Source organism: Acomys minous, assembly GCF_964271855.1.
Source record: "Acomys minous genome assembly, chromosome: 3".
Classification (NCBI taxonomy): Eukaryota; Metazoa; Chordata; class Mammalia; order Rodentia; family Muridae; genus Acomys; species Acomys minous.
This window is the reverse complement of record NC_140485.1, coordinates 102610661-102636563: the sequence shown is the minus strand read 5'-3', so window position 1 is coordinate 102636563 and position 25903 is coordinate 102610661. Positions and strand designations below refer to the sequence as shown.

General features: G+C 38.9%; 1 protein-coding gene and 1 long non-coding RNA gene across 4 annotated transcripts in view; one reads left to right on the top strand and one right to left on the bottom strand.

The window, feature by feature from the left end:
• Positions 1-25903, bottom strand: part of RFX6 (regulatory factor X6) — a gene marked incomplete at its 5' end in the record, with an annotated part of 50585 nt that overhangs the window by 6876 nt on the left and 17806 nt on the right. The window contains 10 exons of the mRNA XM_084777723.1: positions 461-667; positions 1275-1397; positions 2755-2872; positions 4310-4419; positions 6116-6260; positions 8394-8553; positions 10498-10547; positions 12186-12299; positions 12390-12467; positions 15487-15594. Of these exons, the coding sequence (XP_084633849.1) occupies positions 461-667; positions 1275-1397; positions 2755-2872; positions 4310-4419; positions 6116-6260; positions 8394-8553; positions 10498-10547; positions 12186-12299; positions 12390-12467; positions 15487-15594 (1213 nt within the window). The remainder of the gene's footprint in view (positions 1-460; positions 668-1274; positions 1398-2754; positions 2873-4309; positions 4420-6115; positions 6261-8393; positions 8554-10497; positions 10548-12185; positions 12300-12389; positions 12468-15486; positions 15595-25903) is intronic.
• Positions 559-25392, top strand: LOC311595228. 3 transcript variants are annotated; one of them, XR_014778365.1, is made up of 3 exons: positions 559-757; positions 24251-24390; positions 25275-25392. It is a non-coding gene; the product is annotated as an uncharacterized lncRNA (long non-coding RNA). The 3 variants fall into 3 exon arrangements; XR_014778366.1 differs by having other exon boundaries at positions 559-765; XR_014778367.1 differs by lacking the exon at positions 559-757 and adding an exon at positions 10542-10743.

The following is a 25903-nucleotide window of genomic DNA, read 5'->3' as shown; positions in this document are numbered from 1 at the left end:
CCAGCAATACGGTTTTTAAAGGCAGAGTTTGCTGAACAACCCAGCCTGGATTGAAGGCCTGACCTTCTAACCTCAGTCTACTGAGTGCTTGGTTTTCCCTTGCCTGTGCCACCATGCCTGGAAAGCCACAACACATTTCATCTTCAAAGCATATTAAAGATTTTACACATATCTTAGCTGTTTTCTTCTATGAAAGGAAGAGACCTATTCATATTTCTGATATGAATTGCTCTCAGCGTGTGATAACTACATGAATAATGGTATAAATATGAATGATAAGGGCAAAAAAATCAGAAATAACAAACCCACAAATTGAACAAAATTAATAATATAAATTGTTTTTCTCCTTGGCATTCCTGGGAGTTAGGAGCGTTGAGGGAAATAAATGGAGGAGTGGGGTCCTCTGAGATGTGTCGGAAGGTGTGCCTACGAAGGTGTGCTTTCCTGCTTCCCCATATACCTGTGAGTGGCATGTTCTCAGCGTTCTCAGCTGGGAAGGGGTGCAGAGCAGGGGGTACGGCTCCGGGCTGGCTGGAAGGGAGGGGGACATAGGACGTCTCCACGTGGCTTTCGTTCTTCACGGTGTCACCAGATTGTGAACTGCCCTTATTACGGTTGGCCAGAAAGCACGAGCTTGGGGAAGCGGTAAAGGCAGCTTTACTTGCATCTGGAAAGATTGATTTAAGGCAACACAGATGAGACAATGCAACACTCCTCATTGACGAGCCCCAGCAAAAGACACTGAAAACGGCTCCAGGTTGAGTAGTGAGTCTGGAAACTCCTGCGTAATATTTTCTACAGGAAACAGGCTGGTAGTTAGTGGTGGTGTTGGGTTTGTTAACTGAGTATTTGAGAGCATGGCACCAAACAATCGACTCTGGGCTAAACAATCTTCAGGATGCCGGCTTCTTTCCAGAAATGAGCTAAACTCTCTCTCTCTCTCTCTTTAAATCTCTATTTCTTCATGGTATTGCTACATGTGTTGTCTTGAATTACAATGGTTTTTTATTTTTTGGAATGGCAGACTCTTATCTAACTTCACTGGAAGTCTCAGAAATTAAGAGCATAAGTCGTCGTGTGAGCTTCCAATTTCCACTGAGGAAGCTTCAAGGCTGTGTCTGAATGGAGGGGAAAGGGGGCCATCACTGTTCAGGTGTGATCCTAGTGATCCTGGGCATGAAGGAAACCTGACTGCTCTCAATGCTCTCATGCACGCCGTAGGTCCTCAGGTTTAAACGAAGAAACGTGAAAAGCGTAACAACCCTTTAAGTTACCTGAGTTCTTCATGTACTTGTCCAGTAAATTCTGTAGTTCCTGCTCTTTGTCATTGTTAAACTGAGTCTCCATAGCCAGGAGGATGTATTCATCGAGAAGCATCCGGATCAAATGGAAAGAACCTGGTTCACGGAAGAGGGGGCGTGTCCAGAGAGGAAAAGGGGGGAAGGAGGAAGCAGAGGAAAGGAGAGAAACGTTATCTCTGTGACCATCTCACCACCTCCTCAAGGAACAACTGAGAGAAACAAATATGTGTTGGACTTTAAATGACCCGCTAAGACCAACGTGCTCACCTCGGATCTCTAATCTGTCTGTGTATCTCCTGCCCGGGCTCCCTGTATGCACTGTCCTGCCAGCCCTTTGGCCACTAATTACATCAAAGGAAAATGCGGATGAAACTGAGACAGGCTTTATGCGTTAAGAGGGCACACACTGGAGCGTGATAAGCTTTAACCTGGCCAAGAATGAGCTCTCTTCTGCTTGGATTCTATTTACTTTGTACTAAATAATTAGACGATGGCCAACCGCGTCTGAAATTTTTTTTTTATCAAATAAGGTGTCCTTCAAGCTTGAGCCATATTTGCTTTAAAAATAAAAGCAAGTGAATAATTTCCATGTGAAAGACGGGCCTGGGAACTTTGAACATTTTTAAACTTACTTTTTGTTAAGATCTAACAAAAGTCTTTGCTTCGTGCTAAAGCCAGGCTTCAGTGTTGTACATTTAAAGAAACTTGAAATACAAGAAAAACTATTTTAAATGATAGACCATTGTTTTTGACCTTGTAACGCTTTATGTGTCTTTAATTCCATTGACCTCTAAAAGAAACCTTAGGTGACTCTAACCTGTTTGGTAATATGAAAAAGTTCTTAAAATGTAATTTGCTGTCTATAAGTTTAGTATTGCATTCAGAATTAGCAAGCTCAGAAAGTTTAGGGCAAAGAACATACCTAATTTTTGAAAAAGCTAATAACCCACTTTACACAGTGGGTTCAGAGATCAGGCAAGACAGTTTGGGGACTCAGGATCCTGTGCTTTCTAAGTTACACACCGGTTCCTCAAGGGCAGCTACGTGGGTGCCCAGGAAAGATGCAAAGTGCAGCTATGCTACACCTTGACCGAGATCACTGGAGAATGTCTTGGTGACTGGGTTTTATTTGCTTGTTTTATACTGAAAATGTATGCAATCGTATCTACAAATGACTTATATAATGAAAACATTTTATTTGCATCATCTCATCAGACATTATCCTTTATGAAAAGACTATTCCTCAGACTGGCTTAAGTAACGCCTCAACCAGAGCAACCCTGTTAGGAGTTCACACTACAGGAGGTCTGATTCTCAAGCAGTGGCTCGGCTCACAGCTACATCCTCTCACGATTGATGTGAGAAGGAGAAGCAAGTGGTGAGGTGTGGAAAATGGGTGAACTGGAGAATGAGGGCACTTAGAAAGCAGTCACTTATAAAGTGCACTGGGTACCAAAACTCGTTGCGTTGTTCAAGGTAAGGTTATGCATTACGCGGGCACCAAAAAAGCTCCACTTTAGCAGAAAGTCTTGAGCCCTCTTCTTCAGAGATCTCCCGTTTGGCTTGCTTGCCTAAAAATAAAAGAACAAAACAAAGCTGTGAGACTTGCCCTCTCACTGCACACGTGCCCTGTGCGGGTGGAACAAGCAGATAAACTGCCCAACAGGCAGATAGGTCGTGAAGCTTTGTACTGATTCATCAAATAATATGATTGGTCTGGGCATTTTTTAACTTCAGCCTGTGGTTGTTCTTGTCTTGTTCTATTTTGTTTTGTCATCTTAACGGCTCCACATCTTTATTCTTTATAGCTTGGTCTCCTATTAGAATTGGACTACAAAATGAAATAATTTACAGCCTATTTTTAATCTTCATTTTTTAAAAAAAAATAAAGCTTTAAGAAGGGCAGAAGGTAATGCATGAAGCAAGGGTTGTACTTCTCTGTAAATGATTAACAGACTTCTCTGGTCCTGAACGAGAGTCTGTTTTCCTTCCAGAACAAAAAGTCCCCAGACTATAACCAGTTTCCTTGATATGGAGTGGCTCAAGGCAGCCAGTGAGGGACATATTTGTTCTCAAAGCCTCTCTTCATGATGGATGACTTGAAGGTTAACTGAAAGAGTTGAAGAAACCAAATAGAAAACGGAAAACTGTGACCCTTCAGAATCAAAATTTCAAATGCATAAGATCACAGTGCCAGTCAGTCTTAGGAAAATTTGCTTTTATGGAAAGACTCAAATCTTTCCAGTTTCTAAGGTTTTCCTTAATAAATGCTGTTGTGCATGTGTAACCGTATACACTGATAGAGAGAAAGGAGCACCCTTTAGCCTTTGATTAAGGAACAAAGAGAACTGACGTTTGTCCAGTGCTTTCAAACCAGTCACATTCCTAATTCTGATATTTGAGTCATTTAATTTTACATGGTTTTCAAAAACTTTACAAAACATTTTTTAAAAATTTAAATTAGCATGCAAGCTATTAGGTACTATCATGGCGTTGTTAAACAAGGTGTATTTTAGCAGACGCTGCTTCCCTTGTCTCCCTGACCTCTACTGCTACCCTTGAGCTCTCTATGGTCCACCCAACCTCTTTCCTGTTCCATGTGTCTTTTTTTTCCTCCCATCTTTTCCATCGCTTGTTCTTGCCCTTTCTTGGCCTCCGTTCTTGTCTTTAACCCCAATTGTACTGTAATACATATGTACTTTTAGGCTCAGGCACATGGCTTTCTCTTTTTGATCTTGGATCGCCTCACTTCATACTACGCTTTCCCAATCCATTCGTTTTCCAGTGAATTTCATTTTTCCTTACAGATGGATAAAATTCCACTGTGTAGACGTACCACACTTTCCCTACCTATTTGTCTGTTGGTGGCCATCCAGGCTGGCCCCATTTCTTTGTTATCACAAAGACATAAAACGTGGTTTTAAAATATACCCTCTGGACCTTTTCCACAGCAGTCAAAGAAATTACATCCAGGTTAGCTGTTTTTCTTAAAAATATTTCCTGAATACCTTAATAACTCTCTGTTCTACCACAGTATCCAGCCATTCAATAAACGCCTCCACTGTAGCATTCTTCTTAAGGAGATCCTTCAGTTCTTGGAACACAGTGATAGAGTCATCTATGGTATAAAAAAAAAAAGAGGAGGAGGAGGAGAAAGAGGAGAAGGAGAGCAAATAATAGTTGGGAAGAGGAAGGGGAATCAATGGGAGTAGAAGGGAGAAGGATGTTAATTAAGGATAAATATGATCAATATATATATGCATATGTGAAAATCTTATAATAGACCTTGTCAGTATGAACAATTAGCAATTGGTAATAAAAATGATTAAAATATGTCACAACTACTTTGAACCCAAGATAAAATTTTGAGCTATAAGTAATTAGAAATTTTATGGCATAAGAGGGAAATGGAGATGGATGTGTGAAATGAATTAGTTTTTTTATCCTGATAATAGTACCAAAAATGAGATACGCTGAAATACAGGTTTATACTTTATATGTGTACATTTATAGTCCCTGTCTTGTGATATATTGAAACACAAGTTTATACATTATATAGTTATTTTATAGTATCTGTCTTAGAATATACTGAAAATAGATTTATGCATATATGTATACATGTATACATGTCCTTGATGGGAATAATTAGTATAATGGATATTCCTTTTTAATACAGTACTTTTATTTGATGGAAGTATCTCATTGGATGAGTTGAAATCTAATGAATGGCCCAAACAAGGCTTGTTCATTTTCTGCTTTCAGAAAGACTCTTTATCTTCTACTGAATAGCTGAGCCATTTCCACAAATAACACCTCTCAAAGAATTTAAGGGGGCAGTCTAGGATTATCATCTTTTTGAGCAGTTTGAGGTCTTCTGAACCACAGGTTGTGACGTAGCATTTCTGCAAACAGACATGAGGCTTGTTGTTGCCCTCCAAGGATAAGCCATTGCTTGTGCTAAGTCCTACAGGCAGCTGCAGCTCTGTTTGGCAGCTAGAAAGGTGATCGGGAAATAAATCTGCTGCTACCCTTTGGTCACACATATGGGTTTGGTTTAACACTGCCAAATAGTCTAAACTTGGACCAAATCTCCATTTTTAATAAATAACATAGTCTTGATACGTTTCATATGCTGTACAATAGCAGGGGCATAGAACACACACAAATGAGTTTATATGTCACATAAAAGTGGAATAAAAGAAAACTCAAAGCCATTTGGATTATTTCCAGGTTATTTATATCTTGGTTATTTCTACAAAGTGAAACAATCAATTACTTTCATTTTCTTCAATATTTCCCACAGTAGGTATATCTTTTAAAAGAGTATTTTTTTTTATTAAAAGAGTTTCTCCAACAGATGTGATTCAGTATGATCTCAAACAATGGTTCTAAATCTTCTTGATGCTGTGATCTTTTAGTATAGTTCTTCATGCTGTAGTGACCCTCAACCATAAAATTATTTTCATTGCTACTTCATAATTACAATCTTGCTATTGTTATGAATTTAATGCAAGTATCTGGTATGCAGGATACCTGATATGTAACCCTGTGAAATGGTTGTTCAACACACACACACATCCCAAACCCCAAAGGGGTTATGACCCACAGGTTGAAAATCTCTGATCTAGAGACCTTTTCCAGCTATCACAATTGGAGGGAATGTTGCTCATGACACCTAGTCCATAGAGGTCAATGATGCTATTAAATGTCCTACAATGCCTGGTACAGCTTCCCTTCCTCCTAGATAATTTGCCTACCAGGAGGTCAGTTAGCGTCAAAGTTAGGAGACTCTGTTGTTAGCTAAACAGACTCACGTTCACTGTAGATGTCAGATTCTGCCTCTGTACTGCTGGATATGGTAAGAAGAGCCTGAGTTCCAATGCTGTTTAAGTCGACCTTTTCAATATCAGACACCATGGAATTCACCACATGCTGGTCAAAGAGAGCTGGCCTGGCAATCTGTGCACAGACAAAAACGACACTAAACTGTATCGATTATAGTCGACCTAGAGAAAAATGTTCACTTTTGATAAAGGTAGTTTCTTGAAGGAAGACCATCATCAATAGCTTTTCTCTTGAGTGTGTCTTGTGCATATACACGTTCTTGTTTATTTGTATGTGTGCGTCTGTGTGGAGGTCAGACAGTCTGTATTAGGCATCTTCCTCGTCTGTCTCCACACTGGTTTTTTGAGACAAAGTCTCTCCCTGAACCTGGAACCCACTGATTCAACTAGACTGGCTGGTCAGAACTCCCCAGGGAAATAAGCCTCTCAATCTCCTCTGCGCCGGCTTTCAGGGTGTGAGCTGCCACCATGCCTGGCTTCTTTGGGGGTGCTGGTCCTGAGTCTGTATGGCACATACTTTATTGACTGAATTGTCTCCTCTGCTCAAAATTCTTCCTTTGTTTTAAAATTAAAATCAATAACTGAGACTCGTGATGAGACAGATTTGACATTTTCATATGAGAGAAAGCGACAATAATACTTTTGGGGCCATCATCACAAAGCAAGAAATATGAAAGTGTTAATTTTAAAATGACATTTTAAAGCTGGATAGTGCTGGTGCACCCCCTTGAATCCCAGAACTCAGGAGGCAGAGGCAGGTGGACCTCTGTGAGTCTGAGGCCAGCCTGGGCTACAGAGTAAGTTCCAGGACAGCCAGAGCTACACAGTGAATCCTTCTCTGAAACAAACAAACAAATGACCAGACCAAACCAACAACAAAAACAAACTAACTAACAAAACAAAAGAAGAAAAAAAGGAAGGAAGAAGGGAGGGAAGGAAGGAAGGAAGGAAGGAAGAAAGAAAGAAAGAAAGAAAGAAAGAAAGAAAGAAGAAAATATCATTTTAAATGTTACATTTTTATATCTGGGCTTATAAGTAGGTTTTTCTTTTTTAAACTCCAGACACTGCACACCTTCATAAAGCTGACAATTACAGCGACAGTGACAACTGTATATGGTATTCCTATGTATGAATTAGTTCGCCACTCTCTATTTGACAGTGTCCGTCGGTAGCCACTTAAAGTACAGAGGGCGCAGAGGTTTGATTAAATACAGCAAGCCAGGCTGGAGAGATGGCTCAGAGGGTAAGAGCGTACACTGCTCCTGCAGAGGGCCCAAGCCCAATCCCCAGTAACTATGTCAGCCAGTTTGCAGCCACCAGTGGCTCTAGCTCCAAAAGTATCCAATGCTACTGGCTTTTGCAAGCACCTGTACTCATGTGCTCACACCTTCCTGCCCACACACACTCACATCCACGCACACAGATGCAAACACACACATACCCAGTTCAAGAGATGAATCTTAAAAAGGAATCACAAGCCCACTACTCACAACTCTAATTTGTACCAGCTGGCATTTTACTTTTGAGAATGCAATAACATTACGTTTTTTAATAATTTTGAAATAAATTTGAATCACAGAAACTTTGCTAAACTAGTATAGGGAATTTTAGAATGTTCTCCATCCAGCTTTTTTTTAATTTTTAAAATTAATTTATTCATATTACATCTCAATTGTTATCCCATCCCTTGTATCCTCCCATTCCTCCCTCCCTCCCATTTTCCCCTTACTCCCCTCCCCTATGTCTGTGAATGAGGGGGACCTCCTCCCCCTGTATATGCTCATAAGGGTATCAAGTCTCTTCTTGGTAGGCTGCTATCCTTCCCCTGAGTGCCACCAGGCCTCCCCATCAAGAGGACGTGGTCAAATATGGGGCACCAGAGTTCATGGGAAAGTCAGTCCCTGCTCTCCACTCAACTGTGGAGAATGTCCTGTCCATTGGCTAGATCTGGGTAAGCTTCTGTAAGGCAGGAGATGCTGACAACCATCCAGGTTTTTATACTATACATCACACCATAGGCACTGTCCATCCCAAATCAGGATATTAATGCTTATACTGTACAGTTATCTACAATGCAGACACGTAGGTATAATTCTCTATTGATGCATCCTCTCAGGTCTAGAATTTGCACTAGCTTACATGTCACATCTTGATGTTGTGTACTTAGTCTCTTCAAATTGTCACAGATCCCTAACTGGAAGAGTCCTTTTGCTTTGGGTGACTCATATCCCCAGCTGACCACCCGTACCTGAGCAAGATGCAAGAAAGACGTCTGCCGCTTCAGAGAAGATACAAATCTCCGCAAAATGGGGATTTTCTTGTCAGTCAGGGCTTCTGGCAAGTTTTCCAAGGATGAAACAACCCACTGTTCCCAATTTTTGGCAAAATTTCTTATGTCTGCTAGCAAGCTACAAAGAGAACTCTGAGTTAGGTCCCACGGTGTTCAGGGAAGCACTGAAGGTGCACATGCCAACGGAGGGTCCTGCTGGCCTGTGCTTCCAAATGCATGAACTTGAGGCCAGAACAGACTCAGCCCAGGGCCGCCATACACAGTCATAATCAACATGCTCCAGTCCCTCAAACTCCTGTTTTCTCATCTATTAAATGGCACTAAGAATGGTATCTTGTCACTAGATTATTTTGAGAATTACATCAAGTGACTCATGGGAAATGCCCCGGTTTGAGCCTAGCACAAAGGCAGTGAGTCATCCAGAGGAACCTTATTATTATTCATAACTCAATTATTTTCTGTGAAATACATTTGACTCCTTAGATGATACCACATTGGCACTGTAATGTCTTATGTACATAGTATCTGTTATACTGCTGTATTCTTATCATCCAAGCATAACTTTATGTGACGGGTGACCAGAAATGTACTACTTAGAGAGTCAACTTGGAAAACTGCAAACTGTGGAAGCGTGTGCCTGTAAATGTTCAAAACCCCTACATCTTCCTCTGTGATTCACAGCAGCAGGTTAAGCAGAGTTAGTGTGGTTTGTATGTGGTAAGCAGTGATACAATGGAAAGACTAAGCAAATTTAGGATCAAACTCTGGGACATTAAAGAAATTTCTCTCCACTTCCAGCTTCCTCATTTGGTAATAATACCTACTCCTGAACAATGTTTCAGCTCTTAATTATCACTCAACGGAAGAGGTCGATTAAACAAAGCATGGTGCCCTCTGGATGCAGAGCATGCTTGCTGTCTCTTATGAGAGTGCCTAGCTGACCATCTTAATGTGGAAAAGTGTGAAATGCTGGGGTTTTAATGTTGTGTTTTCAGTTTTTCAACTGTGCATAGCCACAGGTATGTTGAAAAGCCAATACCTATCGATTGTTACTGCTCTTTGAAGGAGTCACGTGACCATCTGCTTGCATTGAAATTAGTATAGCTATTTGGCTGTGACAACAAATCATTATATATAACTAATTAGGAGTACAGGATGGATGTTTAAAGTACACTAAGGGTAATTAAAAGGAACTGTTCACCAGATCAAGGACAACTATTATATAAATAAAATAATCCCATGAAAAGATTTCAAAAAATATTTTATCAATCAATATGCATTTGAGCACTGTCAAGGCATAAATTGGTTTGTTACCTCAGTTTAAAAATAAATTACTTCATTAGACTATTTTCAAGAGAAAATTTTGCTAATTTCCCTCCAAAATTCTGTTTTCACCCTAGAAATGGCTATGTGAAAAATCTTGCCATATACTTTAAATAAAGTATTTAAGACTTTAGTTCTTTGTTGAAAGGTCATAATTTCATTATGCCATTTCCTGATTTCAGATTAAGTTAAAGGTTAATCATTATGTATACGGTGTTATGCCTACATGTGTGCCTGCACACCAGAAGAGGGCACCTGATCTCATTATAGATGGTTGTGGGCCACCATGTGGTTGTTGGGAATTGAACTCAGGACTTTTGGAATAGCAGCCAGCGCTCTTAACTGCCGAACCATCTCTCCAGCATTAAAGTCAATCATAAAAGTGTAATAATTAATAATTTTCAAAATTTTCCTTATATATTTTACTTATTTTCTCTTTGACTATTCCACACCTCGTCCATCTGGTCTCCATTGAAGCATATTGGAGGTTGATCATGCTTGGGTACCAATGCTTTTCACTTTGCCTGGCCTTACACTGAAGAGACTTTAGGTTTTTATCTTACCCATTCTATTCACTGATGCTCAAATACGAAGACCAAGGGACAGCACTTCCGGGTGATAGAAAGCTATAAGGAACTATTCTTGATAAATCCCAAGCCAACAATCTTCAGAAACATAGTGTATGAGGTTGAACTGTCATTCTCACAAAGGGCTGTCATGCTTTGTTCACTGCACATACCTTTCTGGCATCTCTTGCATTGTTGCAGGAATGAGGACATCTGTAAGGACCTTAACCAAAGCAAAACAGGGTCAACACCAACCTTTGGAAACGACTGTGTCTGGAGTTCTAGGAGAACGGGCTGGGGTCTCACCGTCCTGGTTGGGGCAGAGCTGGAAATTGAACCAGGGCCTCTAATATGCTTGGCCCACCCTCTGCCCGACAAGCTGCATCCCCAGCAGTGGAAATGATTATTTCTAATGCAAGGTACACAATTTGTTGATTATTTTTACTTGTTAACCTTCCTAGAGAGTAACATGATTCCTTTATGAATGTTAGGGCTTTTTTTCCCACCTCCAAAACTAGAGGTTATATGTGCGTTGTATATGAAGGCATGAGGCAGTAAATTGACATCCCTAGTACGAAGTACCCATGGGTTGCCCTTGATAACCACACAGTTTTATGGACCATACATTGGATGCTTTTTGTAAGTGGGACCTCACAGATGTTCAGTTTACAGTTTTATTTACTGTGTCCTCTATCCCTTCCTGGCTCCACCACAAGGAAGAAAACTAGATGTACCTATTGATACCTAAAATCAGGACATTTTTGCATTGGACTGAAATTTTTAAAAAGATAACTTGCTTGTGTGGAGTGGGGATGGGGGAGAAAGCTATTTCCCATGAGAGCTGAGTTATAGCCCCAACAGTGTAGCTCTGACAGTAACAGCTGTGGACCTGAGCCCAGGTCTTTCCTGTGTCCATTCATAACTACCTCCCATCTCCTACAGATTGCCTTTTCAATCACGTAGTGCAAACTGAACCTTTCTTTATAAATACTGGCATTTATTCAATTGGAACAAAAACGAGACAGTCCTCTCTCTCCCTTGCCTTTCAATGTGAGCCTGGAGCAAAGGCAAGGGTGCCTGGCACTCAGCTGTGCACTCTCTAGTTCTGTCATTACTGAACAGAGGATGAAAATGTGGCTCCTCATTTCTCATCCTCAAGCCATGCTGTCAGTTGTTTGCAGTGTTGCCTCTGAGTGGTGTAGCTGGTGTCTCTGCCTGTTTTCTGGAAAGCTGAGAACCAGGAAGCAACTAAGCTATCCAGCATGTTTGAACTTTCTTGCCAATTCAGCTTATGTTCTTGAAGGATAGTTTTTTTGGTTTTCCTCATGACAACGTGTCAGGTAAATGCAGGCAAACTCATCTTAGAGTGCCAGGATTGTAATACCACTTTACCATTCGGTTTGGGCCTCTGACTGCTCAACAGTGAAATATTCTCTCCCCTCCCACTAAATGTTTGGCTAGGCCAACCTCTTAATCTTTCCCAGGATCACTTCTTGTGATAATTCTGAAGAAACCTATGAACTCTTACTAGATTAAGGACAAAATCGGACATTAGTGCAGATAAGCTAGAAAATTTCAAGGCATTAATCTTATGAGGATGTCTGACTCTGCTATTCCTTGAGAAAGTAGATGTATTATAATCTGATAACGCCTCTTAGAGTTTTAAAAAACAAAACTAATGAATCTTTTCATATATTGGCCACCATGTCTTCTTTTGGGCTTTTCTTAGCTGTAAACAGAAGTTGAGCTATTTTTTTTCTTTACTGGAAAAAGGTTTTTTTAACTGTAAATATGTTACAAGCATTCAGGATGGTATTTAAAAAATAAATTACTCATGCTTGAGACACCCCAAAGAGCTTACCTTGTACAGAATTGAGTCACAAACACAGAAAATGTCAATGATAACAGGATTTTCAAGCAGGGGAAGGAGATGGTCAGGCATTCCTTGCCAAAAGTGCAGTAGGAAATGCTGGATCTAGTCGTAGAACAAAGAGAACATTGAGCTCACTGAGGACAGGGTATGACTGTTTGTATAACGCCATAGAGGAGCAGTCTGTCGGCTCACCTCTTCAAAGTTGCCATTGATTGCATTGTCAAGAATGCACTGGCAGTGCGTTTTGTACATCATTATGAGGGTGTCAACCTATGTTAAAGAAGAAAAGGCTTAATGGAACAGTCTTTTAATGTTCGTTATTTGTTTATCCCACACTTTTGAGCTCATGTTATAAGCCAGGCATTTTTTCCAATGCAGAAGACCTAAAATAAGGACCAGACCATTGTCTCAAGGATCTTACTTCCCAGTGAAGGAATAGCATGCTAAAATGCTTTTATGGTGCAGCAGGATTATAACAAAAAGCATTTTAAAAGGTAGTGGCAAAACAGCTGTGGCTAAAAGAACCTCTTAATTTTCTGCATAAGAAAAAAAAATTTTATTGGAAAGATGAATATAAGATGTGAAAATGAATCAACTTTCTGTTATTGGTTTTGAGACAAAGTCTTTCTATGTAGCATTGGCCAACCTGAAATTCACTGTATAAACCAAGCTGGCCTCAAATTCACAAATACCTGCTTGCTTCTCCCTCCTAAGTACTGGAATTAAAGGTATCCTACCATATATGGTCTAAAACATATCAAGTGTTTGGATGCTGGGAGCAGTGTGGTGTAGTGGCTTCAGGTTTTGGCTCTAGAGTCATCTTAATATAACTTCTAAGTGAATTGACATGCAAAGTGATTACTATATGTTTAAAAAAATGATGAATGTAGCTCTTTGAATCACAGCAGCATCTATGGTGGGGTAGTCATTGCCTGCCCTAACATCTTGCATTTTACGTCTTGTTCTGGGGACAGCATCTGTCTTTATGGTTTAGTTTGCCATTGGATAATAATGGTATGCAAATTAGCAGTCTCTTTCCAAGGTGTGATGCTGACTATAGGATATCTCCATAGGATGTTGTCATCAAAGCAAATGAAATTTGCTCTACATGTTAGGCAAAGCTATTATTTTTAGGTAGATCACCAAGGCAAACTTTTTAAATGAGACTAAGAACAGCAAGAAGGACGGAAGGGAAGGTAAAAACTCATATTCATAGGGAATATGAAAGGGGCCAATGGGATGAGAAAAGAGAAAAAATGTAGGTAATTTAGGAATAAATATGATCAAAGTAAGTGATATAGATCTGTTAAAGGGTAGTATTAAAGTATAATAATGCACTTAGTTATTTTATTCAATTTACATGCATTAATAAAAATAAACCCTTGGAACTTCAAAATCCACTAACAAGGTTGTAAACTCTAGTTCACAAGTTACTTTATATACTTTTCCAAGTGTGCCACTTCACGCACAATTCACTGAAAATTTCAGATCTTATTATTACTATTTCACATGTGTATTTAACACTGACATGCCTTACAACAGTAAACGTTAACTGTAGTGTGCTTGTGTTCTTCAGAAACATTATTTGACTTGATTTTTCTGAGAATAGATATCATTTTAGAGAGTCCCAGATAGAGGCAAGGCCGAGCTCACTAATGGACAGTGAACATGGAGTGCAGTCGACCTCCACTGAGAATGTCGACAGAGTAATGAAAGAGCAGCCCCTTGGCTACAGGCAACTTTGTTTACTGGGATCAGCTTCTCTCCCTGCCTTAGAGAAAAGGATGCTTCAAGCTCTTGGCTTCGGGCCCAACCTCTTCCTAGGAGTTAATTGGTTGATCCTGGCAATTGTAGAAAGGTAAAAGGACCAAGTTGCCTTTCAGTAAAAAGAGAGGGGCATCAGTCCCTGGGCTTATAAAAGAATTCACTGGGAGTGAACTTAGAAGCCAGAGGTCTCATAAGTCACCTTTGGTACCTGAGTGAGAAATGATCTGTCAGACTTTCAATGTGAAACGTTAGGATTCCTCAGAGGCCAGCAGGGAAACTGAAATAAACTATTGGCGCACGTTCCTTACCTTTCTATTCTTCTTTGTCACTTGCCTCCCTCTCTGGCTCTCAGCAGGCATATTGACACAGTAAACATACTTATGACATGTTTGCATGCAAGCAGCCCTCTCCACAGAGGCAAGCCCATACCACTCTCCCTTCTAGAAGTAAGGTCCCATTGATTTCCACCGCCCTACCCCACAAGTTGCCATATGTTAAAATTTATTGGCAAATTCTCTAGTATGAAGTTATTACTCCTATTGTGAAAAGGTGTGTTAAACTTTAGAACTGTGGTTGGAGGAGAGAATAGAAGGGAATAGATATATTCAACATCTCAAAATTATCTTCACTACATGGATGACTGTTACCTAGTAAGGCCCATCTGCCATCTAAGTGTGTCCTAGGGTTACTCCGCACCTCTACTTATGTATCAATAGCTTAAAAATCAAGTTCGTTTTTTTATTTCCTCTTCCTATAAAACTCCCATTGCTAAAGCAACTCATTTAAATATTAACAACACCCCTGTGTGTTTGCACCTCAGAATATGAATTGTGTCAAAAGCACTTTCATCCAAGGTGAATATAGTGAGTTTTACTTGAACGAAACATATAAAGATCATTAAGGTCTGACTCAGTAATGGTACCCACTAATAAATGGCCTGTGAGTCTCTAACAAATGACTCTATGACTCTAGAAGTGCATAAACACCAGATTTAGTGTGAAACTTTATTTAAGAAACATTGGAAATACGTATTGAGGAATACTTATGGTGTGAGCCCAATGAAAATGCTTTTCTCTTCTGTCATCTGGTGTAACCCTTACATTTTCTTAGAGTTCCCTTCAGTGGTTGGAACAGATTATGTCCTAGAGAAATGTGTGGTGACTGCTTATTGAAATAAAATGGACCTAACCAAAAGCGTAAAGCTTACCGTTGAAAATCGGGAGGTAATAAGCATTCTAGTGTTTTTACCTTCAACTCTGAATTTTAAATATAAAATAATCTTTAGCCCTTTGAGATTTATTTTACCACCTTCTGATTGCACACTATCATATAGATGGTAAATAATTAATTGGAAAGTGTTTAATCAATGTTAGTAAACGTTTGTCTCTCCTATAAATCAATCATTTCTGTGTGATAATGCAGATTTCTGACTGCTTCCTGCAAGTGCCATAAGATTCTGAACAAAAGGAAATATGGAGCCAACATATCAGAAAATCAATAAAGAGGTGTCTTTAATTGATACCTTGTCCTTAGAAATGCATCCTTGGTACACAAGATGTTGAGCGCTGGGGAATTCTGGGAGAAGTGTTCCTGTTTTTGAGCTAAGGGAGTATTTACGAGTAAAACCGCCCTGTAATTAAAAGAGGCACAAAAAGAAATGTCACGGTTATGGATCCCAAATTTGGTAATGAAACCGAGATGAACATTTCAAACAGTGAGTAGTTAGTGGCTCAGGTGAACTGTGCAACAGACTAGAGCAGATGTATTGGCCAGTTTGCCCCCAAAAGTTTTAGAAACTTCATCATCAAAATATTTTCCTTTTTATTTGAGAGTTTTGTTTTGAATATTATCAAGGTTTTTAAAAAATACAACTTTTAGAGAGTAAACTGAAGTTTCTATTTGTTAGTGGTGCATCTTGAAAGACCTACTTTCAGAATTGCCAAAAAATTATCCCAGGCCCATCCCATCCCCCCAAACAAATTCAAGGTTTGCTGGATCCTGACTCTGTATTTAGCAGCATTTAAGCGAGATGGATTCGCGTGTCTGTCATTCTTTTGCATCTCCAAAAGAAAGCCATTTCCAGCAAATTAGAAAAAAAAAACTGTAAATACATATTGTGCAGTAATATGTAATGCTAGGGTTGACACCTGTAGGAAACCCACAGAGGAAGAGTGAGTGCCAATTTACAGTGTCCCACAGGCCAGAACTGACTGTCTCTGCTTCAGAAACAGCTGTTAACAAACTTCTTAGGAGTAGTTAACTCTTTGGAGCAAGAGGTAGAAGAACTAGGAGTTGAAGCCTGAGCCAACCTGGACTTCCTAAGACGCTGTCTCAGAAAACAAGAATTAAGAACTAAAGAAAAAAAAACCTAAATAAATGGGGTTGCAATAAAAAGCTTGAGTCAGAAATAAAATCACAAAGATTGCACAGGATAGGGAGGATGGGATTTTGTTCTTCCTTCTAGCTTCACCATACTTAATTCATATTGAGAATGCTTGATAAAGACTGACTGCTGACACTCATAGGCAGGATTCCCACCCTGTCTTATCAGTCCCAGGCTTTGAGTTTTCTTCTAGGCTTTTCACAGTAAAACAGAAAAAAAGATGCTGCAAGATGTTTGAGTCTTTAAACATCCAATCATTTAAAAATCATTGGTTTCATATGGAAAGATTCTACATAAGTATTTAAACCAATTTTATATTAACAAGGAAATCAAATTTTTCTAATTGTTATAAATTTTAGCCCTTACCTCTGATTTCAAGCATAAGTATGAAATAAAAATTTAAAAATAGTCAAGAGCTATTATAGAAATAATCCTCATCTGCTGATATAATTTCAAGTTGATCTCAACCAGCTCCATTTAGTCTTCATGATTAACAATCTATTTCAAAGACTTCCTATGCTTTGGGTTTACCATATATGAACATTGCCAGTGGACCATCAAAGATAGGTACTGTAGGCTAAAAAAAAAACAAAGCCCCAAAAAAACCAATGCTGATTGTATGAAAATAAAGAATTTAGTTTTTAAGAGAAGGCCAACTTGTAAGGTCACTGTGAAGCCTGTAGGATAAGAGTGCTTTCTCTAAGCCGGGCGTGGTGGCGCATGCCTTTAATCCCAGCACTCGGGAGGCAGAGGCAGGTGGATCGCTGTGAGTTCGAGGCCAGCCTGGTCTACAAAGTGAGTCCAGGACAGCCAAGGCTACACAGAGAAACCCTATCTTGGAAAAAAAAAAAGAGTGTTCTCTCTTATGCACAGATGCTAGCTCTGAATCATTATACGTGAGTATGTAACCTAGAGTAACAGCACAAAACCAGGAAAGAAAAACACCAAGTAGGGGTGTGGGAGAAGGTCCTCTATAGATGGGCCTAGCAAACCACAAATACTATGAAAAGGAAAATGGAAAAATTTAAGAGGGAAGCTTTTAAATGGAGAGGGCATTAAAAAATGAGAGGGAGTGTGTGTGTGTGTGTGTGTGTGTGTGTGTGTGTGTGTGTGTGTGTGTGTGTGTGTGATGAAGTTATAACATTTGTGGTCACAGTGTTCTCCCAAAAGTCATATCCTAGCTAAGAAAGCCTTCAGTTCCTATGTCTACGGCTTGAGGAGCATCATGGGAAAGGAGGCAGAAAGACTGTAAGAGCCAGAGGACCAAGATGTCTGGTGAGAGAGTGTGTCTTTTATGTAGAACAGGAAAGCTTCACTGTGAAATCTCAAGAACATGGTTGCCTAAAGAAGACCTGTACCATGCCAACACGAGTCAGTATGTCAGTATGGATAGGGAAATCTCACGAGGTTCTACCTCTAGATAAAGAAAGCTGTAGATATTTAATGTGTTATGAAAGCGGGAGAATCAGTCTTCCCCTGGGATGAGCCTCCTGATTGGTCATCTATACCAAATGGTCAAGCCTAAAAACGTGTGAGCATGAGCAATGCTAAATAGGCCCAGCAAGGTGTATTTATGCATGCATGTGTATGTATGCATGTAACAACGATAATTAATGAGAAAAGGGGGAGAAAAGGAAGAAAGGGGATTGGAGAGATGGGAGCGTAGATCTGGGAGGACCTAGAAGGATCAGTGGGGGAGGGAACATGACCAAAATACACTATGTGACATTCTCAAGGATTTAATAAAATATAGTGTTTAAAAAGTTAGAAAGTAAGCCATTCTCTGCAAATGGAAGCAGGATGAACTGGTTAGCACTAGGGTTGCTCTACAAAGCTCGCAGGCTACTGCAGGCTGAAATGAAAGAACGCCAGCGAGTACCCGAAGCCACAGGAAGAAATGAAGAACTGACTCAAAAAGGAAATAAATACAAGGCCATTATGAAAGTCGGTTTCAACTCTACTTTCTATTTTCACTTGAGTTAAGAGACTAATAGATAAAGGGAAAAACCGATAATTAGTACCTAGTATAACTTTTACTTGTTACCTCCACATTTTGTTTTCTACACAATTTAATAAACAGTAACTATTAGTGTGTTTTGGGGCACAAATGTATAAAGTGTAATTTGAGACACCACTAAAAAGGATAGACATATAGGTATAAAGTAGTAGGTTTTATGTGTCACTGAGATTCAGCAGGTGTAAATTCTTTTTTAAAAAAATATAGTATATATTCTGACTGGAGTGTTATATTGTTAGGATGCTAAATATGACACACGTAGTAAGAAAAAAGGTCAGAGAAAATACACAAAAGTAAGGGGAAAAGGAATTTTACTTTAAGAACTAACTGAACACAAAAGGGGCGTGGTAAAGTGAAGCAGGGGCATATGCTAGGATCTGGACCCCTACCCCTCTCCATGAGCATCCAGGGAGTGTTTGTGTCAGCATTGTCTTCCACGTCTAAAAATATCTCATCAAATAGACAATGAACAAATACACTTTGGTGTTTTCCCATCATGGAGTTCTGTATAATAGTACAAAGTAAAGAATCTAGAGCTTTATATTTAGCGTTTGAAAAATCACAAACTTGAATAATAAATAAAAACAAATTCACAGAACAAATGAGCCCATTTGAATAGAGAGTAAAACTGAACAAAAATTAAGCAATGGATTTGGTTGGGAGTGCATTTATAAGCCATAAGACGGAGACAGAAATAAAGGTGTGTCCTAGAGATTGCTAACTTTTTATCAGAAGGGAGAAAAATGAGGAATGGTGTATAAAGGACTTCTCTCTTCTAATTGGTGGGTATTGTCATGCATGTATACCTCTGTGTATTGGAGTATATAAATAGAAGGTTTGCAGCAAAATTGTTTAGCATGCCAAAAAATATTAAGGAGCAAAGTGTATGCTTTTATCTTGATATTTTACATTTTACATTTTTCACAACGGTACTATGTTTGTGTAATTGAAGGTAGCAATATGCGTGGAAAGTCTGCAAAAGATAAAACAGCACAGGGAAAAACTTATAAGGCATTACTTTGGGTATGTTCATAATTGTATATAAAGATGGCAAGGGTCAGAAATGATATCATGCTTTCCAGGGTGTGAAAGGCAGGCTCTCTTTCCATATCCACATTGCTATGATCGTGCTATAGGAGCTGCCAGCTTGCTACAGACAGGCCATTGAAATCTCCTCTATTTCTTTGGTTTTCTGCTTTGTTTTGTTTTATTTGCTTTCTTCTTTCTCAGCTGATGACTTCAGCATGTGCGGGTAGACTGTTAATCTATTTCTAAGAAAAAATAAGGATCCTACAGAAAGGAGACAAATGTGACTATAAGGTAACAGTGCCTGACTTGTGAGAGAAGAGAAAGAAAAGAGTTAAACAGCCCAGTGTGGCTACGTGATGACAAAGGAGGACATGATAACAGTCTGCAAATATTTGAAAAGCATATCCCAAGGAGGGAGGGCTTGAGATTAATCTTGATACAACATTGTTCGGCTGACAATGAACAGTTAATATGAAGGCGAGACAAACTGGCTGTTGGGAAACCTTCCTCATTGTAATGTATGGAAATAAGAGATTATTATTCTCTAAGGAATGATGATGACTTGAATATTCTAGAAGTTTGAGACAAAAATTTACCCCAAACCAAACCAGAAGACTCACAGGAAAAGGAATCCACACTAAAATTAGAATCTGTGACTTTTAGGCAAAGATGCCAAAAAATACTCACTGGAGACAAGACAGAATCTTTAACAAATGGTGCTTGGAAAACTGATTGTCTACATATTGAAGAATAAGACAAGATCCTTCTCCCTCCCCCACCCCCACCCTGAACTACATCTCCTGCGAATGAATCACAGAACGTAAGACCTGAAGCTATAAGAATGCTAGAGAAAAAGCCAGGAAAGCCTTACTAGAGAATGAAGTAGGTTCTAGGTGGGGATCTGGTTGCTCAGGAAATAAGGCCAACAGTTGACAAATGGGACCTTCTGACGTTCCAAAAGGTCCTGTACAGCAAAGGAAGCAGTTAGCTGAGTAAAGAGATCATCCACAGAGTGAGAGACATCTTTTTTGGCTATACATCTGACAGGAAACCAATATGTGGACTATGTGAGGAACGTTAAAAACTAAACAAGAAAGCAACCCAGTCAAGATACAGAATGAAAAGTTGAAGAGAGTGCTCAAAAGAAGAAACATGAATTTGACAGCCGAGAAGATGACTCAGTAGGTTAAAAGGGCTTGCTGTGCAGATGTGAAGGCCTGGGTTTGAACCCCCCATAGCTCACATAGTCTCAGAGAGGTAGCATGGATCTGTAATCCTGACACTCTTCAGGCAAGAACAGAAGTGGATACTAGAAAATGCCTGGATCTCTGGCTGGTATATGCAGCACCAAACAGACAACCTGTCCCAAAGTAGAAAGTGAGGACTATCACCCACTGTTTTTCACTGACCTCCATAAGCATACTATGGCATGTGTATGCCTGCACTCACACTCACAATTACACACACACACACACACACACACACACACACACACACACACACACACACGACTTTGAGGATTCCATCTCACCTGATCATAATGGTTGGCCTCAAGAAAACAAGTGACAATAAATGCTTGTGAAGATATAGAGAAAAAGGAACCTTATTTACTATTAATGGGAGTGTAGACTTGGTAGCCCCTGTGAAACTCAACAGGCAAAGTGAGTCCGGGACAATCAAGGCTACACAGAGAAACCCAGTCTCGAAGAAGAAAAAAAAAAAAAAAAGAATAGAAAAGAAAAGAAAAAGACAATCAATATAGGAGTTCCTCTAAATATAGATCTGTCCTAAGGCTCAGCAATACTACTCCTGAACATATTCCCAACGGATTATATATCTTATGATAGATAAATGTGCCCATCTATGATATTCTAGCTATAGAAGCAAGAAAATGGAATCAGTATAGATGTACACTAATTAGAATGGATAATAGGGTAGTATATATGCACAGTAAAATTGTATCCAGTTATATGTAAAGAAAAATGAAATTTTCAACAAAGTGGAAGGAAATAGAAAACACATTGTTAGGTAACCTAATCTCAGAAACACAAACATTACATGTTCTCTCTCATATGCCAATATTAGCTCATGATCTTTATAAATGTGCATTTACGTGTAAAGCCTAGGAAATAGAAAAGGGCCATTAGAGTTCTTGAAGATGGTACGAGGCTTTTGGGAAGTGGTAGCAGGGGGTAATCTATGGGACCTTTTGTTGTTTCTAATCCAGTAATTGTGAAAAGTTACTCACACTAGTTTTAATAAGTTTACATTTCCTTTTTCTTTTCTTCCCCCCCCCCCCCAAGATTAGGATTCTTTGTCTGCCCTAGGTGCCCTGGAACCCATTCTGTAGTCCAGGCAAACTTTAAAGTACCAAGTGCTTGGATTAAATGTGTACACCACCATGCCTGGCTTGTACTTTTCTAACAAATATTTGTATTGAGCAATTTTTATTGACAAGGGTAGTACACAAAATATTTATTGATCATATGCTATGGGTAGCAGCCAACCAGAATGAGCATCTTGAATGTCAACACTTTGTAGTAGTCATCTTTGTTATTGTTATGTGAATTACCTATTTTATACTTGGTTATTTGTCCTTAAAAAGATTTTTGAAAGTTTTGTTTTTAATTATATGCATGTATACGGTTATGTGTACATGAATGCAGGTGCCCATAGAGACCTAAGAGGGTGTCAAATACCCTACAACTAGACTTACAGGAGGTTGTGAGCCACCTGATGCTGGGAATCAAGACCTGGGTCCTCTTGAAGAGCAGAAAGTATTCTTAACCTCTGAGACATCTAGTCAACCTCATTCTGTTATATTTCTAATGTATCAATTCTTTTACACATTATGGAACACTGCTGCTCATTAAAACTTCTACAATGACGTTAATGTTATGTATTTATCCTGTCTAAAATAGTAGCCACTCACTGCATATAACTAATCACTTGAAATGTAGCTAGAGTGACAAAATTTTAATTTAGTTTTATTTAATAGCTTCCCATGATTAGTAGCCACCATATCCCAGAATATAGTTATAAATACTAGCTCTATCTAAATAGGTCATAGGTCTTAGGTCTTATAAGAGAACACAGTACTATTACTCTTCTAAATGGACATAGTAATAAAATAACTCCTAATGACATGTTGCTGTGCATATAAATTAGCACAACTCTCAATATGTATCAGAGAAGATTCTTTTGTATTAGTTATTAATATACAACTGGCCAATGTGCGAAGCATGAGAATCTACAGAATACTCAGATCTCATTGTGACACTTCTATCACACCTCTTTTCTTCCAGGCTTAAGGATCATCATGGTAGACAGATACTAGGGACAGAGGTTGTACACATCTCTAGCAAAACAGTGTTTGCTGGCAATGATAGTGCCATTATGCAAATGAACTCATAGCTGCTGTGACTCCATGCACAAGATCAAGCCAGGCAAAAAGGCCATCTTGAGTGGGGGAGGAACTCATAAACTCTAGCCTCTGACTGAGGACCTATTTGTAACTGATGGTTGCTGAAGGAGGGAGAGTCAGTTTTTTTCTGGGGTGCCACCTGTGAAAGCCTACTCAAGTTTCCTTTGAAGAGGTGAAAGTGGGCAGACTTTATCAAAAAACAATATATGCATGTATGAAGTTCTCAAACAATAAAAGAAGAAAAGCAAACAAATAGGAAGAAACTAACAACAACAAAAACTACAGGTTTGAGACCAAATAAACTACAAAACTATTATTAGCATGTCTTTCTCTCAAGCATGTATGTTAGTTAACATGAAATAAAGTTTGTAAGAGATGAATTTTCTATTTTTAAGGTGACTATTATGCATATTAGTAGAAACAAAAACAACAGTAACAACAAAAGTAACTTTGTTTCCCCCTTGAGGAAGCGTCATTCTAGGTTTTACACAGATATATGTAACTCTTGATCCCTTCTGTTTTGATAACCCGACTTCCTCTGTCAAGGACTTGAGGGGTGTCTTTGAAAAATATCATCTCCTTTTATTGCAGTCAATCCTAACCATACACTCAGCCCTTATGCATTCTGCAGTATGTTCTCAGCTACTGAGTCTCCTGCATTTTTTTTTTTTTGCCCTGCAGTTTTGAGTCCATATGAGAGATACATAACATTTTGGTATCTAATAGATATGTCCTTTTATTGAGTCTTCCTTCTTATACTTAAAGATTTATTCTCTATACTTTCCATACTAAGTTTATAGCTACATTTTGATATCTACTAGATATGTCCTTTTATGGAGTCTTCTATCTTATATTTAAAGATTTATTCTCTATATGTTCTTCTATACTTAGTTTATAGCTATTTTTGTTATTTTCAAAAATTAATTACCATAGAAATGTCCATTAGAATATAAAATATATACATTGAATTAGAAAGGATTGATATATTTTACTATTTAGTGTACCTAGCTAGTAGTATCTCTTTTAATTTTTATTGTTATATTTGTGCCTTTAAAAAAATGACTGCTCTTCAATATTTCTGCATTTCTGCTCGATTCTGTCATTCAAATTTTATAATTTCCTACCATTCATGTTTTCTACAGACTATTTCCAAAAGTCTCAACCAAAGATGCATAAGAAGTGAATTATTATAAAAAATTATTTGAATTTTCCTACTTCTCCCAGGAAGATATGTAACTAACATTTATCATTCAGAAGAATTCTTGCATACAGTGGGCCCCTAGGGACATTAGGGCTGCATTACCCACCCCACCACCTCACTACCGCCACCCCTACCCTCCCCAGAAATGGCGCATGAGAACAGCTGACTTTCTAGAGAGCAGGTGACTTTCCTAAAGCTCCTCAAACCCATTTACTCTCATGCTGCTTCACAGGCAGTGACCTGAGAGAGAACCATCACCTAACGGAAGCTGCCTCAGTGTGCTGGCACAGTTTGGTCCTCCACTTGAATCTGCTTTTCCTCTTTCCGGTTTGAAGGGAAGAAGTGCAACCTTCATTCTCATGTCTTAGGATAGTGAGTATATGAGATTTTGTTATTTATTATTCATGGCTTTGCAAAGCTTTAAATACTTTAAAGTGAAAAAGCAAACCAAAACAAAAAACAAAAAAACAAAAACAGAAGCTAGACAACAATTAAAATAAAAAAGAAAAGACAAAGATGTTAATAAGCATAGCCATTTAGGTGGTCTTTTGAATTTTTGGTTGTCTTAGAATTTTAATTCATAAATATGTATTTTAAATTCCACATATATGTCCACATACTACCTTCTCCTCTGTAACCTGTAGTATCATGAATATGTAAATAAATAGCTTTGGCCAAGTGTTTAAAAAAACAGAACCCGACTCTAATTGTTTTTTATGCCAGTCTATGGCTCAGCCTCACTTGCTTTGGCCATAAATCAAAAGTATTGGCAGCTACTCAACCTATCTCAGAATTATTAATGTTTAAATAACCCGCAGTATACATAGACTTTTTTTTCACTGGGTGTTTTTTGTCCTTAGCAAACAGGAACTGTTGATCACCTTAAGCATAAGGATAATTTAAATTTTTCACCTTCTCTGTGCAAATATCATTTAAAAATCACTATAGGTAAGTGGGGGTTCAGCTAGTAGTAGAAAGCGTCTCACACATGCACGGTCTCTACCCCATCCCTCCGTCTGCAGCAGATGACTTAGCTGTGACTGTGGGCGCTGAGAAAGCTCTTTCGTGTTTAGTCATCATCACAAAAGTGCATTGCTATTGTTCCAAGCCCTTGTAGAAAATATGTAGTCTACCAAGAACAGTTTATGAAAAATGTTATTAGCTAAGCTGAATTATTATGTCACCACCCGGGAGGAAAACATGGGTGTGGGAAGCATTTCCTCTTCCCTCTGCGAGTGGCAATCTGCTCTACACAGGGCAGACCAATGGCTGCAGCAGAAGATCCACCACCTCGTCGGACCTAAGGGCACCTGCGTGGAGTAACTTCCAGTCCACACTGACCTAATCTCTAATGAACCAAAGTGTATTTCTAAGTCAATATTTTTGCAGTTTCATGATTGTTTATTTAATAAAAAGCTATTATTTCGCTGATAAAAAGAGCAATCTGGAGTTTATTGTGTAATTAACCATTAACTGTTTTAAAAGTACTGGAAAGAAACTGGTTATTTCAGAGAATTAGAGCCTTTTATTATGTCTTAAGATAATGTGCTTGCATTATTTCATCAAATTAATGGAGTTACACTTTACCTTTAGTTATGATTTACCACCCAACCCCTTGTTGGTGTGCCTTTAATTCCGTGGCACCATGTTTTAATGATTAGTTAAGCTGAAGATAATGAAGGTCTTATCATGTGCCTAATTAGCCATGCAGTCCCTAATGGTAGTGTAACTCATTTAGATAAAGCCAGTTTGCTGATCTGTTCTTTAAGGAGACGTTGGAGAAGGAGCCAGAGGGAAAACATTGTATGCACTGTGTGTGAGTGTGCATGTGTGTGCTTGCATGTATGCCTGTGCGTATGTGTGTATGTGGGTGTGCATGCATGTG